Source organism: Chanos chanos, chromosome 16 (genome assembly GCF_902362185.1).
Source record: "Chanos chanos chromosome 16, fChaCha1.1, whole genome shotgun sequence".
NCBI classification, from domain to species: domain Eukaryota; kingdom Metazoa; phylum Chordata; class Actinopteri; order Gonorynchiformes; family Chanidae; genus Chanos; species Chanos chanos.
The window spans coordinates 10,899,171-10,915,961 of record NC_044510.1 but is presented as its reverse complement, the minus strand read 5'-3'; the positions used below and the strand labels follow the sequence as shown (position 1 = coordinate 10,915,961).

General features: G+C 41.6%; 1 protein-coding gene across 1 annotated transcript; it reads right to left on the bottom strand.

Moving 5' to 3' along the window:
- Positions 1-2,107: 2,107 nt before the first annotated feature.
- nr1d1 (nuclear receptor subfamily 1, group d, member 1) lies at positions 2,108-9,490 on the bottom strand. The gene is made up of 8 exons (XM_030793455.1): positions 9,082-9,490; positions 5,441-5,746; positions 5,226-5,314; positions 4,970-5,114; positions 4,116-4,834; positions 3,790-3,975; positions 3,440-3,650; positions 2,108-3,254 (listed from the first exon to the last, which is right to left on the bottom strand). The coding sequence occupies exons 1-8, from the start codon at positions 9,137-9,139 to the stop codon at positions 3,058-3,060; spliced, it is 1,911 nt and encodes a 636-aa protein (XP_030649315.1). The 5' UTR covers positions 9,140-9,490; the 3' UTR covers positions 2,108-3,057.
- Positions 9,491-16,791: the final 7,301 nt, after the last annotated feature.

Below are 16,791 nucleotides of genomic sequence, written 5' to 3'. Positions count from 1 at the left end.
AAGTGGTTTAGTGGTATAACGATAAAATATATTTTGTGATAAATTTAATACTTTGTGAATTAGCTGTTGCCTTGAATGGCAGCGTGATAAAAACTTTGGACTTCCTTTGCTGTTTTATGTACTAAGGTTTTTGGCCTCTAGGTGGCAGCATATGCTACATCGTGCACTCACGATGCCTTGGACTTCAAAGGCGCTGACGCAATAAGGTTAGATAACAGATTTTATTGTAGTCTGTTGGTTAGATGTTGGTTAGGTCCCCTCGTTCTTACATTTTTTTTTTTTTAGATTTGAAATTCATTGCGACATTATCCAACATGTCTTACATGCAATGATTATACTGCCGTTTCCTCTTCTGCCATGTTATTGCTAGTTTTTCTTCACTTTCACACCTTTTTTGCTTTTTTTTGGGGGGGGAGGGGTATATTTAGCTGCCTTTCCTTATAAATCTGTGGTTACAAAACTTTTTGAGTGTAATTTTTATTATTACTATTTTTTTTCTTATGGTCAATTGTTGGTCAAGGTGACTTGACACATCCAAAGGATTCTAGTTTCTCCCCCAAGTCGCACACTCCTTCCCTGCGCTGTTTGGCACATGCGCGTTCCTCATTGGCTGACGGGGAAGTGGGGCCCTTTTTTGACTGGGCCAATGGAGGAGCTGTGAAAAGTTGGTTATGAGGGCAGTTTGACCCACTTCTAGGGGCCATGTGTGAGGAGAGCTCGTTATTCCGTCCCTCCATCCGACTTTCACTGTGCATGGTAAGGATGGAGGGAGGGGCTATTCACACGACTTAATAATCCTCTTTGCAGATCGGATTTCACATCTGCGGCTACATATGAGAAGTGTATGGAAAGGGGTTGTTATCGAGTCTAATGAAATGCTCTGTGCATTTGCTTCAGCTCACCTGCCTCCAGGTGCCTCAGTATGTTTAGCATTCTGTGTTGACTTGTGTTGGAAAAGTCTCTCTGTAAAAAAAAAAAAAAAATATATATATATATATATATATATATATATATATATATATATATATATATATATATATATGTCTGTGTGTCTGTGTATTGTGGTGTATCATTTCACTTTAACTCTTGCCGTTTGATCATTCAGTCCCTAATATCCACAATGTTAAACCACAGCTTTTGAATATTTTATTGAATACACTCACATTGCACACATGCATTTTTCAGACATAATCTGCTTGTTATATACAGCACATATATTTATGTATATGTAATATATTTATATTTACATATATTTAGAAAAAAAATCTGTTTTGATATCACACACCATCTTTGCTTCCGAATTACATTTGACACAGGTTTAGATAATATCCAATGACTCGAGACGCCATATACCTGTTTGGTTTGATTTCATTGGCAGGTGCTAGTTTATATTAATTTCTAGTATGTGATGCTGAAATAATAACCCCCATTAAGATGAATTAAAATGCATCTTGTTTCAAACTTAGACTGAGCTCATTTAGTTGTTTTGTTTATTGATTGTATTTTAGTGTGTATCCAGGCATCTACCAAAGACAACATGTTTTGAATATGTGTTTGACATAATATTGGGTTGGAAGATCACACAGGAATAACTTTTATTTGAGTGCATGCTCCTTGAAATAGCACCACCACCACCAGTTTCTTCTTCAGTATACAGTAGCTCATGGAAAAACATATCTTGGCCTCTTCCACCCACAGACCTGCCATTCTGGATCCAGAGAGAACCTTTCTTGTTATGCATTGCTACCTGATGTTTTCCTGCGTTGGAACCTCTTTTCCACTCTGTCTTTCTTTTGATTTGTGTGTTTCTTTATAAGCACAGATGCTGGTATTCTTTACTGTTCTGTTATTGTATGAGATGACAGTGAAGGGTTTAATTAGTCAACCTGTGAAGGGAATTCTGGGATGTCAGGGGACCCTAGAGAAAGGGATATGTGTGTGTGCGTTTCTTTTTCTCTCTCCGCGGTGAAGAAGGCCATCATCGTGGGCCGATGTGACCAGCTGGACGTTTTCATGTTTTGAATGGTGACATCCCTAAATTCACTCCCGGGGAGATGTAAAACTTTTTAATGTTGACTACTAAATAAGGCAATGTTTTACACACAGATTCCGCAAAATGCCTTTATGTTGCAAAAACACATCTGAAATACATGTCTGGATATTGTTCTATTATATGTATACACTCAATCTGAACGTCCTATACATTTGTGCCCATAATATAGCATTGCATCAAGCATTCATCTTTACAAAAAAAAAAAAGAAATGGATATATTATACATTTTTAAAACATTTCAAGTATTTATAGATTTACGCATATTTACACTTTTTTTTTTTTAACAAAGAAAGTTGTTTTACAGATGTGGAGTACCCCCACAAAATGTGATGTTTATTTGCATTTGTCGGTTGTCAAATAGTGACCAGATGAACTCTGAGTGTGTATAGCAGCCTCTTGGAGGGACCCAGATGTGACTGGGTTGGAAAGAACTCTGAACTCTGCCTCTTTTTTTTTTTCTTCCTCTTTTCCCCCTTGATCTGCCCTATGGCCCCTTTGCTCTATGTTTTTCAGTGATTGAGGCCGTTTGCATCTGTGCCCTATGGCTTACCACCAAATGATTGGAGGTATTTCGTCCCACATCAGTTGGGTATATGTGTCCCTTTAGCACAAGGAGAGAGGTACAGTGTGCTGCCCCTTTGGGAATTTGTTATTGAACCTGGTCTGTTAGCTTGAGCGGCAATTGATAAGAGGTAAGTGCGCTAGCCACCCCAACAACTGAACAATCCCCATAGTCTTGTGGATAACTGGCCTTTTTTTTTTTTTTTTCTTGCCTTCCTCAGTTCCATCTGATGCTGTTGTGTCTCTACAAATGCATGGTCAGTGCCAGTCTTTTTGCTAATGTCATTTGACCTTCCAGGCATCAGATGTCCATTATGTTTGGTGAGTGTCGTTTGGAAGGTACCCTTGTTCGAATCACACAGTGTCATCCACGCAACCCATTCTAGCTTCAGAATAACAAAGATAGGCAGCACTCATTATGTTAGGCAGCTTAGCTAGAGCTCTCACGCGTCAATGCGGAATGAGAGCAGCTTCTCGGAGTGCATGTTGTTAAGAGTGCGCAGGTCTGGCAGTTTGAGCAGCAGTTTGGTGAAACGGGAGGCATCTCCAGGGGCACTCTTGCTGACAAGTGTGCGCAGGGCCCTTATTAGGTTCTCTTGGAGCATCTCCACCGAATTCACATTCTCAATTCCAGAGCGATCTGGAACAATGGGGACAAAAGTGGAAAGCAATTAGAGCAAATGACCACAGTTAAATCCGACATCAAAGTATACATCTATAGGACCACTCGGGATAAAGTAAAAACAACAACAACAACAACAACAAATTGCCGTGCCACCACCGGCAGCAACTAGGGGATTCCTTATTAGGGTGTGAAATGCTCACCTGCAGACACCAGCACTACTGCAGTGAAGAGACCCAGCTCCTCTGCTGACAGTTCAAGCATACTGAGTTTCTCACTGAAGTCAAACATGGCACCAAGCAGGTCACCCATGCCCATGCTGCGCAAGGCTTCAAGGCTGTATGTGGTGCCAGAGATGAAGGTGACAGTCTGTTCCTTCACATTGAAGAGAGAGGCAAAGCGCACCATCAGGACCTGTAGGATAATACAATGTGAGTGGACAGTACCAACACAACAGCATCTGTGTCATTAGGATAAAACTTGTTTTGAAATGAATTCAAATGCTACGTACAGCAAACTGAGATATATTCGTTTCAAATGTGGAAACATTTACCTCAAAGGTTCCAGCTTTCAGCAAGGTGACTTGGTCATTTTGGGATAATGCACTGAACCCTGGTATGTGTTTGGCAAACTCCACCACTTCACGCACTGCTGGTGTGAAGCTGAGTGAGAAATCTTCCCAGATCTCTTGTGGTGACTTGTTGGGATCTGCTTGAGGGCACATGTTCATTGGGCAAGCCTGGAAGAAAAGAAAGTTGGTCATCTAACAGTCAGACCTACAACTACCAATAGATGGAGCAGAATCTTTGACTGGGTTTTGCAGACCAACTGAAAATATACCATTACCGACCAAGACATGTTATATTGATATGGACTCACCAGCAAAATGTCTTTACGACTCTTCCATGGACAGTTTTGACCTTGAGGGGCACCGGTAATCTCTTGACCCTGGTGGCCAGCAATCAAGTTGCTGTTGTGCAGCCGGGGGCAGTTGTTCTGATGCGGGAGTCCCTGTTGGTGCTGGCTGGCTGTAGCGTGGGTTGGAACGTTATGAGCGTTGTCTGGGGAGGACTCAAAGTTGTTGCGTTGCAGAGCTGTGTTGTTGTCATGATGGTAGACGGTATTGTGGTGATTGAGATGGTAGCCGGCCGAGCGATGGTTGCTCCCCCAGTTGTCCAGCTCTGCGGCGTTGTCTGGTCGCAACGCTGGAACCAGCTTGTCATGAGCATAGACAAAGGTTTCACGGTGTGCCCGGGTTATGGCAGTGATGGTGTGGTCTGTGCCAGGGCTAGAGCACAGTGGCGGAGAGCTGGCAATCAGAGGTGGACTCTGGACTGATTGGGTTGGTGGGGAAGCAGGGGCGGGTGGGGAAGGAGATGGGGCAAGGGGCAAAGCAGGAGGCTGAGGCTGAGGGGCCACCGTCAAGCCAGGACAAGGGGAGGAGGAAGAGGAAGAAGTCGAAGATGAGGTAGTGGATTTTAGGCTAGCTAGCTGGAATTCACTCTGCAGTTGATTGTTGACCATGTTGTTCATGGCACTCTGCATTTCAGCCAGCATACGTTGCTTCTCACGCTTTGGGATCCGTCCAAAACGCACAGCTGTTTTGAGAAAATAAACAAGCAAGGGGAAGCAATTACAAATTGTGCTAGTATAGGTTCAAATCTCCTGCAACCTAACGTGCTTTGTCTGGGCATTTCTAGTATTGCATTTTGGTAGGGTTTTTCAATGCTCACCATCACGGGACATGCCCACAGACAGACACTTCTTGAAGCGGCACTGTTGGCAGCGGTTGCGATTGATCCTCATAATGGTGCAAGTCTCATTCTTCAGGCACTTTTTGTACTGGATGTTCTGTTGGATGCTTCGGCGGAAGAATCCCTACGGAAAATGAAGAGAAAAATTGTGAGGTGAGCTTATGACACGGGGTTAATAATTTGTGGTCAATATTTAAAAAAATTGACCACAGATATGGCGGTGTTCATATCTCACCTTACAGCCTTCACAGGCATGGACACCATAGTGAAAACCTGAGGCGACATCTCCACAGACTTTACATAGCAGCACCATCCCATTCAGCTCTGACATGGACAGAAACATAACCAAAGGATGTTATGGAATCACAGTGTGTAAGACTTGGAAAATCGTGACACGTAAGGTGCACAAAACCAGAGAAGTGTTACTGTATGTTTTATTACTGTACTTACTAGTTAGGCTGACAACTGATTTGTTTGGAGAGGAACATGAGCTGCTTCCTTCATCGCGACCTCTCGGTGATCCTCCAGAGCTTGAGGAACTTCCATCTTCTCCAGACCCGGAGCTGGAGCTGCTGCTGCTGCTGGTGTACATACGCGCCGAGTCCGTGGAACCATTGGGAGACGGTGGGAAGGATGAGCCAAAGCATGGCTGTGTCAGCGACTGCAGGCTGCTATTGGAATTCTCACTGTACATGGACACAGGGCTTGTGCGGTTCGGGGAGCCACTGCAAGATCCAATGTATGAGATCACACCACCTGGTGACAAAAAAAAACAAACAAACACACAACTATTTAGTTAAACAGGAATATGGGAAGACCTTAAAAGTATTTGTCAGTGCTCACCTCTATCATTTTTACTCAAAGGAAACTACCAAGAACTGAGGGAAAGTTACCCAATGAGCAAGACTTGGAAGTACACCCAGCATTGGACACTGCCCAACACAGGCAGTGGCTGAATCTACTTTAAACTTTTCCCGCTATAACAGTAGGTAGTTACACAAGGGGCCTAAACAACATGAATAGGAGCATAGCAACTGCGTGGCTGGAGGAAATCCAGGGAATCTGAATACTTGGAAAACAGGGCTGTCTTCCAAGAACTGTCCAGGAAAATGTTTGGTGGTTTGTAAGGGGCCAAAAAAGCTAAAACAGCTGCACCTTAATTTCTATCCCCTAAGAAGAGCTCTAGATTTTTGTTGTTTTATATTTATTTATTTACTGATTTGCAGTTTTTTTTTTTTGGAAGAATGACGTAACATGTGAGCAAGCCACATCTGCTCAGCGTAACTCATGCTTTACTCATGTTGTACTTATGTCGACTGTTAACAGTGTATGAGAGTTCTAGCATGCAGTACTGACGCGTATCCTCATCTCTTATTTATGTACAAATCCTAACACATATAATAATATATGTTTTAATATACACTGTTTTACATTTTGTCATAGGAAGCGTATATACTCCTATGAAGAAGTATCTTCTGTCCAGCAGATAGATGGCAAGTCTCTTTGTGCATGTAAGGAGGCCTAGTCCTGTCAGACCTTATTTTGCCTCACGTTTTTTTTTTCTTCTTTTTTTTTTTTGCATTCCTTCCTTTTTAAATAGTATGTGTTCTGTTTGGATGTTCTTGTTCTTTTCCACTCTGAACTACTTCTCTGTTTCTTAATTTAACTTTTGCGCATGCTTAAACAAATAGTTATTTTCCTAGAAATGTGCCACAGAGCAATGGTTTACCACCACCAAGAGTGGCTGGGTACAAATCCGCAGACCCTGCTGGTTTATCTGTCCAGCTGCTGTATAAACGTCATATGCACTGACACTGATATACCCCCCCCCCCCTCCCAACACCAACACCAACACCTACACCTACACCTTCCCATGTTATTATACATGGATTTTAATATTAATATTAATTAACTCATGAGAGTTAACCCCAACTTGATTATTTTCACGACTGATAAATATATTTGATGTAAGTTTCATTTGTATGTTTTGAAAACAAAAAGACATTTGGCTTTGCTCCTTAAACAAATGTAGGAAAAAAAATGTTTGTATTTTCTTATTAAGGAAATTTGTGACCACGTTTTCCATACTTTTTCCACAGAACAAATAGGATATTTTTGTCTGTTCCATGGTATTCTTAAGGGCATTCCAATTGCAGAGCCAAGCCATCCCCAGGGGACATTATATAACTATACTGTACAAGCACAAAAGGTCAAAGGGTCACTGTGTCAGGTGTAACCTCAACAACACGTGCAGATACTTGTGGTCCATGCAGACTACATCTTATTGACCTTTAACTGTTCTCCAGACGCATTCAGGTTTTCCTGTCTTGAGAACTAAAATGGGGAAGACTAAAATGGGTAAACCACAAAGTCCTTCTCATTTTACAAAGGACACAACCCAAAATTGTTTCATTTTTAATGTCTGTAAGAAGTAAATGTGGATCTTAGGCGACACAGAGCATTTTGTCTGCTTGCTGTATCACGTTTTTGACCAACATACACGCTGCCCCAGTCAATCAACATAAACTACATGCAAAAAAAAACAGCACTCCTCGGAAACCCGTGTTAGGCTAAGAACGACTCGTGTGGGCTGGTTCAAGTACATCATCAGGAATCACGCCCCCATTCCACGTGCGCCGCTGACATACGGCTCTTCAACGAGACTGGTCGCGCTAGACACGCCTTCTGAACACACCCACTCATTCTAGTCGCTGCACGTACACACATGGGCACTGCTAGTTCGCTCTCTCTTGCCCTAAAATCAGCGGAGTAGCTTAATAAAATATCTGTTTTTTAACTCTTGTTTATGTGAAAGATGTCCCAAATACTACTTGCATCAAATACGGACCTACCCCTGATGGTGACCCCAATCGGGGTCTCGTTATGACTCGCTGTTCCTATTACGTTCGTTCACAGAACTTGAGGTATTTATTTATATGTATATAGCGTTATACATTAAACACACTTTATACAGGTAATACAGTGTCGGCAATAGTCGCTTTACCCACTCTACTGGTAATTGACCGCCTGTGAACTGTAAGTACTGAATATTTAAAATACTTTATTTATGGAAGGGAAAGCCTGTTGCATTGTCTTGGATCGATTTCATGCCCCAGTTTTGAGAGGAACATTGGTTAGCGTAATGTTTTGCCCGCCTCGTAATATTTGGACGTAATTTTAACCAATCGCTGCGCGCACATGGCTCGAAAGTCTGCGTCACACATGGATTGACTGCGACTTCTGAAGAAGTATGAGGCTGTATTATGTAATGAGGAGGACGCTTACCAATGGATGGAGGCGGAGAGGCAGAATGAAAACAAAACGCACATGGCTACGCTCGGCGGTCCATGTGAACTGGGCGAGGACATGAGTCGCTGCCTGCATCACAGGGATGTCCGTACACCTGACTTTTCTGTCATGACCTAGTTCCCCCAACTTTATGAGAACAGTGTGTCTTAACCCGTGATGTTCTCAGCCATGGACAATATCTAAACACGTTTTTTTAACGCTTAAAAAAAAGAGATTAAAAAACGAAGGTAAATCGCGAACAAATGGCCTATTTCTCATACGACTGCCTCATTTTCACCGACCGGCTGTATATCCAGCATAAGACAGAGCAAACTACCTCGATTATTAATCAAATAAGAGAGGTGCAAACATTTCCTTAAAGAACAAAAATCACGATTTCTAATTAACACAGACTATATAGTAGATCGTGATTCAATGAACTGGTCCAATAAAAGCTTGTCTGACAAACTGAACGTATGACTGTATGGTGATGTAAGTGACCTGTCCAACGTTCCTGCACATCACCGTATAATCTAGGTGCCAAATGTTATGAATGGTAGGATATCGAGTACAGCAATAACCATTTAACTTCTGCCCTCAGTGGTGACAGTGTGGCATCGCTTGTGGGTCCTGTCTAGTCAGTTCAACGGATTCATTTCATTACAAACGTTTAGCGTGTCACACCGGTTGTATTTTAACAGGAAGAAGTATCCAAAGTAACAAGACTACAAGTGAAAATAGAAAACCAAATCACACGTACACGCTTATCAAACAAACTTCTAGGAGTGTCCAGCATATTTTACCTGTATTGTTGTTGTTCGTGTCCATCGCCGTTGTCATTTTGAGCTCCAACAGTGTCATGCAGAAATCAAAGGAAAAAAAGTACACTTGTAAAACCTGTGGGAGGTTTCCTTGCCTCTTTGGGCACCTGTTTCTTGAATATCAATTATATTCTATACGCATGGCGTTTTTAAATGGAAGTGATTCTATTTCAATTGCTTTCTGCTAATCCACATTAAATAGGCTACTCTACGGATAGATAATGAACACTACGCAGGGAAGCCACTTGCTGCGTGCAGCTGGTGTGCAGTTCCCTGCAAAATGTGTATCATTCTCAGTGAGTAATCGAAAGTTTGAAAGACCCCGATTCGCCTGTACTGTCACTCGCTCTATCGCTGTCGTTCTGAACCACTCTCTCAAATCGGCCCGGTTTTGCTTTGACTGCCTCATCCTTAGGAGCAGTCAGAGGACGCATAGGCGCAGGCGCGGCGATTCCACTGGCTCCTGCACGAGGCTTGAAAACGGGTCCATGTGACCCCGGGGAGAGCCTCGTGCCCCAGTGACACAGTTTCTCGAAAACACATTTCAACTTATTTTTAAATTCTTACTTGTTTGGGACACACGACACATTAATTGTTTTGTTGCGAGTGTTAAAGTAGAATAAATATATTTTTTGTTCAAGACAGTGACATTTTTTGCCGCTGCTTCTTATTGCCAACAGGCAGCTCTTTGGAAGTTCAGAGAGAGGTGTGATGGGGGCTGGCTGTCATACGCTGCGCCTTTCAATGGGACTTTTTTTATTTGAGTCTCACTGCTCAAAACTGAACATAAACTGAAAGTGGAACTAATGACACAGCTGCGCGTTAGGATTTTAACTACGCTCGTGAACCTAAGAACTGCTAGCAGTGCGTTATATGGAGGGCGTATAGTATTGATGGACAGAGCCTGAATGAATTAAGCTGTTCCTGAAAGAATCGCTCCTCATTTAAATAGAGAATATACACGAATATAATGTAAGAACAAGTTTGACTCACATTACTGTTTGGCTATGACTATATAAGTGGTTTTTCTGCGACGTGACTTTGCGCACATCCATTCCAACTGAAAATCAGACCAAAAGGTATCCTTCATTTCTGGCCATAGCCGTTGAACGCTCACGTCCTCACAGACTGGCCAATATCCTCGAACTTCTGGGATAAAAATGGGACTTTTTGTGGTTCCACAAACTGATGCTATGAGAGGACTCTGACAGCCTTTTTTTAGTGTTTTGTTAACAGCCATTTGGAGATACAAAGTTCATTCAGGGCAGTGGTTTCCCCTAAACTCCAGGCAATGGTGCCTTTAGGAACACATGTTTATTTACAATCAGTTTATTGAAATAAATGTCTTTACAATTTTGTCACTTATTGCGCTTCCAAGCCAAAATAAATCCCGTTGTTATCTGTGTACTACATACTTATCAACACTGTTCTTGTTTGACTAAGGCAAGAATAAGAGCTAAATGATACACTGCCTGGCCAAAAACTAAGTTGCTGTTTGGACTTGGAGCCTATGGAGGCATTGTTATGATCTGGGGTTGCTTCAGTTGGTCAGGTCTAGGCTGAGCAATGTTATGGGGCAATAAAATGAAGTCAGCTGAGTACCTGAATGTACTGAATGACCAGGTTTTCCCCATTAATGGATTTTGTCTTCTCTGATGGCATGGGCATATTCCAGGAGGACAATGCCAAGATTCATAGGGCTCACATTGTGAAAGAGTGGTTTAGGGAGCATGAGAAATCATTTTCACACATGCATTGGCCTCCACAGAGTCCTGACCTTAACCCCGCTCAGAGTCTTTGGGATGTGCTGGGGAAGACTTTACAGAGTGGTTCGACTCTCCCGTCGTCAGCAAGATCTCAACCAAGAATTGATGCAACTCTGGACGGAAATAAATGTTGTGACGTTGCATGAGGCCGTCAAAACAATGCCACGGCGAATGGGCTCCATAATCAACGCTAAAGGCAATCCGATGAAATATTAGAGTGTGCGATTTTTTTTTTTTTTGGCCAGGCAGTGTACGTTAATTTTTAAAGTTCTAAATATAAAAAAGAGGTCATAACATTTGTGCATGCTAATGCTCGCCCTAGAAGATGCAGTAGGAAATCATCTGAAAATGTTCTGCTCTACGAAAAACAACAATTCTACACTTACAATATGTGTGTCATGATCTCCACATCTAATTGATATTGTAGCCAAAGACCTGACTTTGAAATGACAATTACACGATGCAAACTTGAGCAGTGATTGAAATGGATAATGTGTGATTATATGAATATTTTGATTAAAAAAAAAAACATGGGTATCTGAATAGATGCCCCACTCTGATAAAGAAATGCATTATTGTTCCTCACTGCACTGCATGGTTTTTAGTAATTGGACATATTAGAATAGCCTGCAATCTCTAAGATGTTTTTTTTGTGTGTGTGTGAGACGGGAGGGAAATCAACGTGTTGACAGTTAATTTCATCCTCCATTTACTCGGATTGATTTCTTTGAAACCCGAAGAGTGTTATGTTAATTTTTACCTTTTTTGGACCTCTTGTCCTTCATTAGATTTCCCGCTGAATTTTGCATACCTAAATCTAATGTCATGCAATTCAGGAAATAACTGGAGCAGATGCAATGTCCTTGTGGAACTGCTGTTGGAATTTTTTTTTAACATCTCACAGGCAGCTGCATGTTTTGGAGATAAGTTGACAATCCCTGAAAATGTTCACTTCTTTTTCCATATTTACAGTATGTAACTGACCGCAGGTCTGGTCTTGGTGACTAAATGCAAGACATCTTTATCTCAGTAGGGGTCTCCTTTCTCCCCAAAAGTAGACTTGATACCTGTTTAATTTTGACTGAGGGAGAACAGATGGCCTCTCCAAGTTCTAAACTCTCTTCAGAAACTATTAACTTTAAAAACATTGCCTCACATGTTCCTGAAATTTTATGCTTAAGCGTTCACCATTAATTCCCTTGACAATTTAATCTCAACTTGACAATTAGCAACTCTGGGGTTGGTGTGGTGTCTTTTCATGACATTTTGACAAATGTCTTTTCTGTCTCCATTCAAATTTGACCCATTTCAAATCACCATCAAGTCCAAATACACCCTCCATCGAGTTGTACTAGAAGCAGTGTATCGCTGCTTGCTAATTCTCGTTAAAATCGAGTTCCTAAAACCGTGCAATTTCTGCTGAGAGACGTAAGAAAAACGGCGATGAATTTAAACCGGAGGTCCATAGGAATTCGTATGTCTCACGTTTCATACAAGGGATAATAACATGCAATTTTACACTCCTTTCATGGTTACTGAAAGCGGTGTTCTATCGAACCTTTCACTTATTTCGATTTAAGCTAGGAGTATATCCCGTCTGCTGGGGACTGATAGTTTTTAAGCAGACAACTTTGACCAGTGTAACTTCCTTATGTGACGGGAACAGGTGTGTCTGGGTGACTAATTTGTTTGCAACAACTTTGATTTCCCCCCAAATGACCCAGAACAACACTTGATTAAATCTTATCATGGATGTATTATGGCAGTGGACACCTGTTGCGCGGTGCCATCAAATCATCTTCTTAAACTCTGACACGTTTGGGGACCTGGTGCTTTATGCTGGAGTCATTAAGACGGGAGTTATCGAGAGCACAGGATAGAAACGTTTCCTGTGGATAACACTGAGGCTTAGGTTTTCGTCACGTTTCAACATCACGTTACCTGGTCAACACCACGAGACAAGGCCCGCGCTTGAAAGGATCACTCCGAGAGGACGGTGATGATTTAATTCTGGCCATGTCTCCACTGGAATGTGGAGGGGACGCCAGTGTGCATACAATATCATATGCAAAAGTTGCAAACTTCGCCTATGCAGATTACGTACCTATTTTTAGACCTGCTATGGCGCGCACAGTGATACAGTGACTGATAACCTGCACTACGTGCACCGTTGGTATTAAACACACAAACGGGTTTCTAAGATTTTGTATACTGTTTTGATACTGCGTGCTTCCAAGACGTCCTACTGTGTATATAGAAATAATCATTTACTTTAAAAGCACTGGGCTGGCATGATGCACGTGTCAAGCTAAATGATACACGCGTATAATGCATGGCTGGTTTATGCGTAAAATATAACAACCCTAGTTTAGGCATGTCGATATACAATGGATTTACGATGTAGGCTATCGAAGTGCTTTCTCGTTCAGAAATCTAGGTGTTTTGTGAGAGCGCACATATAAAAGCTACGTGCATCTCTCTGTTTTCAAACGAATGCATATAACTGAGGGTAGATTGAAATGAGACAGGGCGTAAACGGTTGCTTCTGGACTGATGTAGGCATATAAAATGATCTTTTACGCACAACTTTCGCCTCCTCCGGTCAAACAAGCTTTTAGTTGGGAGACGGCGAATAAACTGATGAAATTAACAGTTTTGCTGTGGTGCGTATCTTCGTGCTGTAATGAAAGTGAACGTGATTCCATATACATGGTTTTAAGTTAGAAGTATTTCATTAATTAGTATATTTTACGTTATCACTGTCTGATCGCTCAGAAAATTTAATTGAAGATGGACGAAACCTCAAACGGGCAGAGACACGGATCTTTTGCAGCGGTAGCACAACAGACATACTGTTAAACGATATGTAGTAGGCTGATCTCTCCATGTTGTCAGGCGCAACAACGCCCGTGCTATTCCTCGTGAGGTATCCCAAGAGTCGTTACAGAAGCATGCCTTGTCACCAAGTTCCACTGGGCTCTTTAAAAAGGCTCCAGCTATTACCAAAGGAATATCTGTGGTTTCACACTGCTTAAAATTGTCTTACTTCAAGGGTTCTGCCAATCCACAAGACCTAAAATATGCGTTAATCATTTGACATACACTGTAATTTTGCATCGAAAGCGAGGCAACAGATTGGTGATTTGCGGACTGCAAAATAATTGTTTACTTCCAGTGTTGTTTTCTGTAGGTGGTGTAACCTAGGCCAAAAGGTTTCCAGCTTCGTATACATATAACCCGTTTATCGTGCAACGGTTGAAAGCAATGGGCAGACACAACAAACGCATCACACAGCGCTCGCTTGTTTCTATGTAACCACACCCAGAGCAGTTCCGTGACTAATTTCTAACGCTTTGAATGCGTTCTCCAGAGGCTTTACGCACACGTCTTACACAACACTTGCTCCTTTGCCTTTCAAAACATAATAATTTAAACAAATATTCAAGTATAAAATAAATCTAGGTCACATTGTCAAGCTAAGCCGCCTCCTAACCTACTGTCCGCGTGACATAGTAGACCGACTGCAGCTTTCTTGTTCACTCAAGCCAAATAGACTGATCTGGTAAGGGAGCTGATTTGAACCGATTATCTCTTTGGTGAGATCGTCTTGTGAGCATTTAGTACAAAAATTCACTGTCAACGTGTGTCGACATTGGCTTTGTGAAAGTCGTTCTACTGTGCACTGTGGCACGTTTACAACACGTAATCGCCACACTTTAATATTCCGTTACACTTTCATTTTAACTGTAGCGGATGAGGGAATCTTTTCTTTTTGAAAAATCTGATTGATCCCCAATTTCCTACTATAACGAGAAACGCAAACATTAACTGAAGTGTACATACGTGCAGAATTATTGAACAACTTTTAAACAGGGGGTTTGAACAACTGGTTCATTTGAATGGTCAATAGCTCAAACAACGTACACGCATAACGACGCTCACTTGAAAAACATGACCAGGCTTTATCTTGAGCACCAATTTCATGCCCTCGATGCATGTGTACTTTACATGTCCTCTTCCTTGTCGTTTATGTTTATGTCGCATAGTCCCCGTGCGCCATGTGAGCACAACGCCACTGTGGATAGCACAGCAAGTATAGGAGCGTGAGATGGGAGTGTCGTCACGAAGCACTGCAGCGAATGTGTTCGGTCACCAGGACGGTCCACGTGAGGGGGCGCTGTTAGGAGTGCAACTCTCAATGTGGAGCACTAGAGTGGGCGTTGATGCGACGCTCTATTTTCGTGGAAAGAAGCAAGTCAGCGTGTAACCGGGGTCAATCTCGAATGTAAACACATCGAGGAGCGGCAGTGACATGTGAGTGCTGAGACTTGCAGGCGACGAGTATTTCCTCTATTAAACATGTACTGCAGTTTATTGGATGGGCGAAAACCCCTTTGATAAAATACCTTTCAAGAGTATAGTGACGTGCCCAGTTTATAGAATAGCGAGACAACTTACAAAACAGTTCCCGAGTAGCCCAACTTCCAATGTAGAGAACACCATCAAATACCGACCGTTTAAAAAAATCGGTTCATTTTAATGCGGACATATTGTCATCTAAAGAGGTATGCGTGTTTGTTGTCAAGTGACCACTTATCGAAACAGATATCTATGCATATCAATTAATGATGTTCCAAAATAGCCTACATTACAAATTGTGTATAAACAAAATCCATAGTCATATGGCTAGATCCACATATTTATTATCTTGGGACAATTAAAACAGTAAAGCAGGGTGAATATGCATCAAGGTCATATATTTATGGACGCTTAAACATTAACATATTACAAGGCCACTGCGTGTAAATTGAAAGCCCACGTGTTTGTGCACACTAAACTTGATGATATCCAGTATGTTATCAATGTTTTCAAGAGCATTTTGTAAGTACGAGCTTAAGTTGTTCAAATGCATAGTAAAACATTATCTTAGATGCCCATCGGCAACTTCAGTAATGATGCAGTGGACCCATAAGGTAAAAAAAAAAAAGTAACATTTTTCTTTTAGTGAGCCTTGCAGTGAGAGACAGAGGTGAAATTGTCCATTTTATATTTTTTACAAACGAGTGTAAATCCACGTTAACATCGGACGGATGTTTACATTTGGAAGGCTTACTCTTTCAGACTGCGTGAAGTTTGGAGGAAATGCAGTCAGCAGCGTACACGGGGTGCTGATAAAGTTGTGGTGTAGTTGTTTTAGCTGTATCATCAACTGATAACGTGCATGCACGTTGTAACACGAACGGCAACTAAATTTGACACAGTGTGGCCCCTAGTGGACGATTCTGCACACCACAGTCTTTCCAGTCCGTGAGGATCATAGAGACACTGTCGAATGTGACAGCTCTTGAGGTTAAATCATTTTCAACTAAAAATAACTTTAATGCCCTAATTTCAGCAACAAACCTATGAATGAGAAATGTTGTAGAAAACACATCAGTGGATCCCAGGAAGACTAAACAGCATATAATTATAGCTGGAGGGGAAGACCACTTGCATTGAAAAACATGAACCTTTATTCAAGTTTGATAAAGTATGTTCAGTCACACGTTGAGAAGCTGTGAAACACGAGGGAATAGAACATAAACACAAATAATAATAAAATGCATACCAAAGCATATCTGTGTGGTATAGACCTCATTATCGTTGCCCTAGACAGATGCTATTCATGATATTCGTATTACTCATAGATGTGATTAACTAGATGTGATAAATACAATGTGTGATAAAGAGAAGCTTTATAAAGTCAAGTGGTCAGCAGGACAGATGTTAACGCTGATGTATTTCTTTAACTGTGAGAGGTTTACATGAAAATCCCAACACAGATTTACACACCAAAAAAAAGGACAGAAAAGCAAGAAAAGTAAATCCGTAGTTCTCCTTTTATTTGGCTAACCATATTGCTCCATAAATTTGTAAAATCAGCACA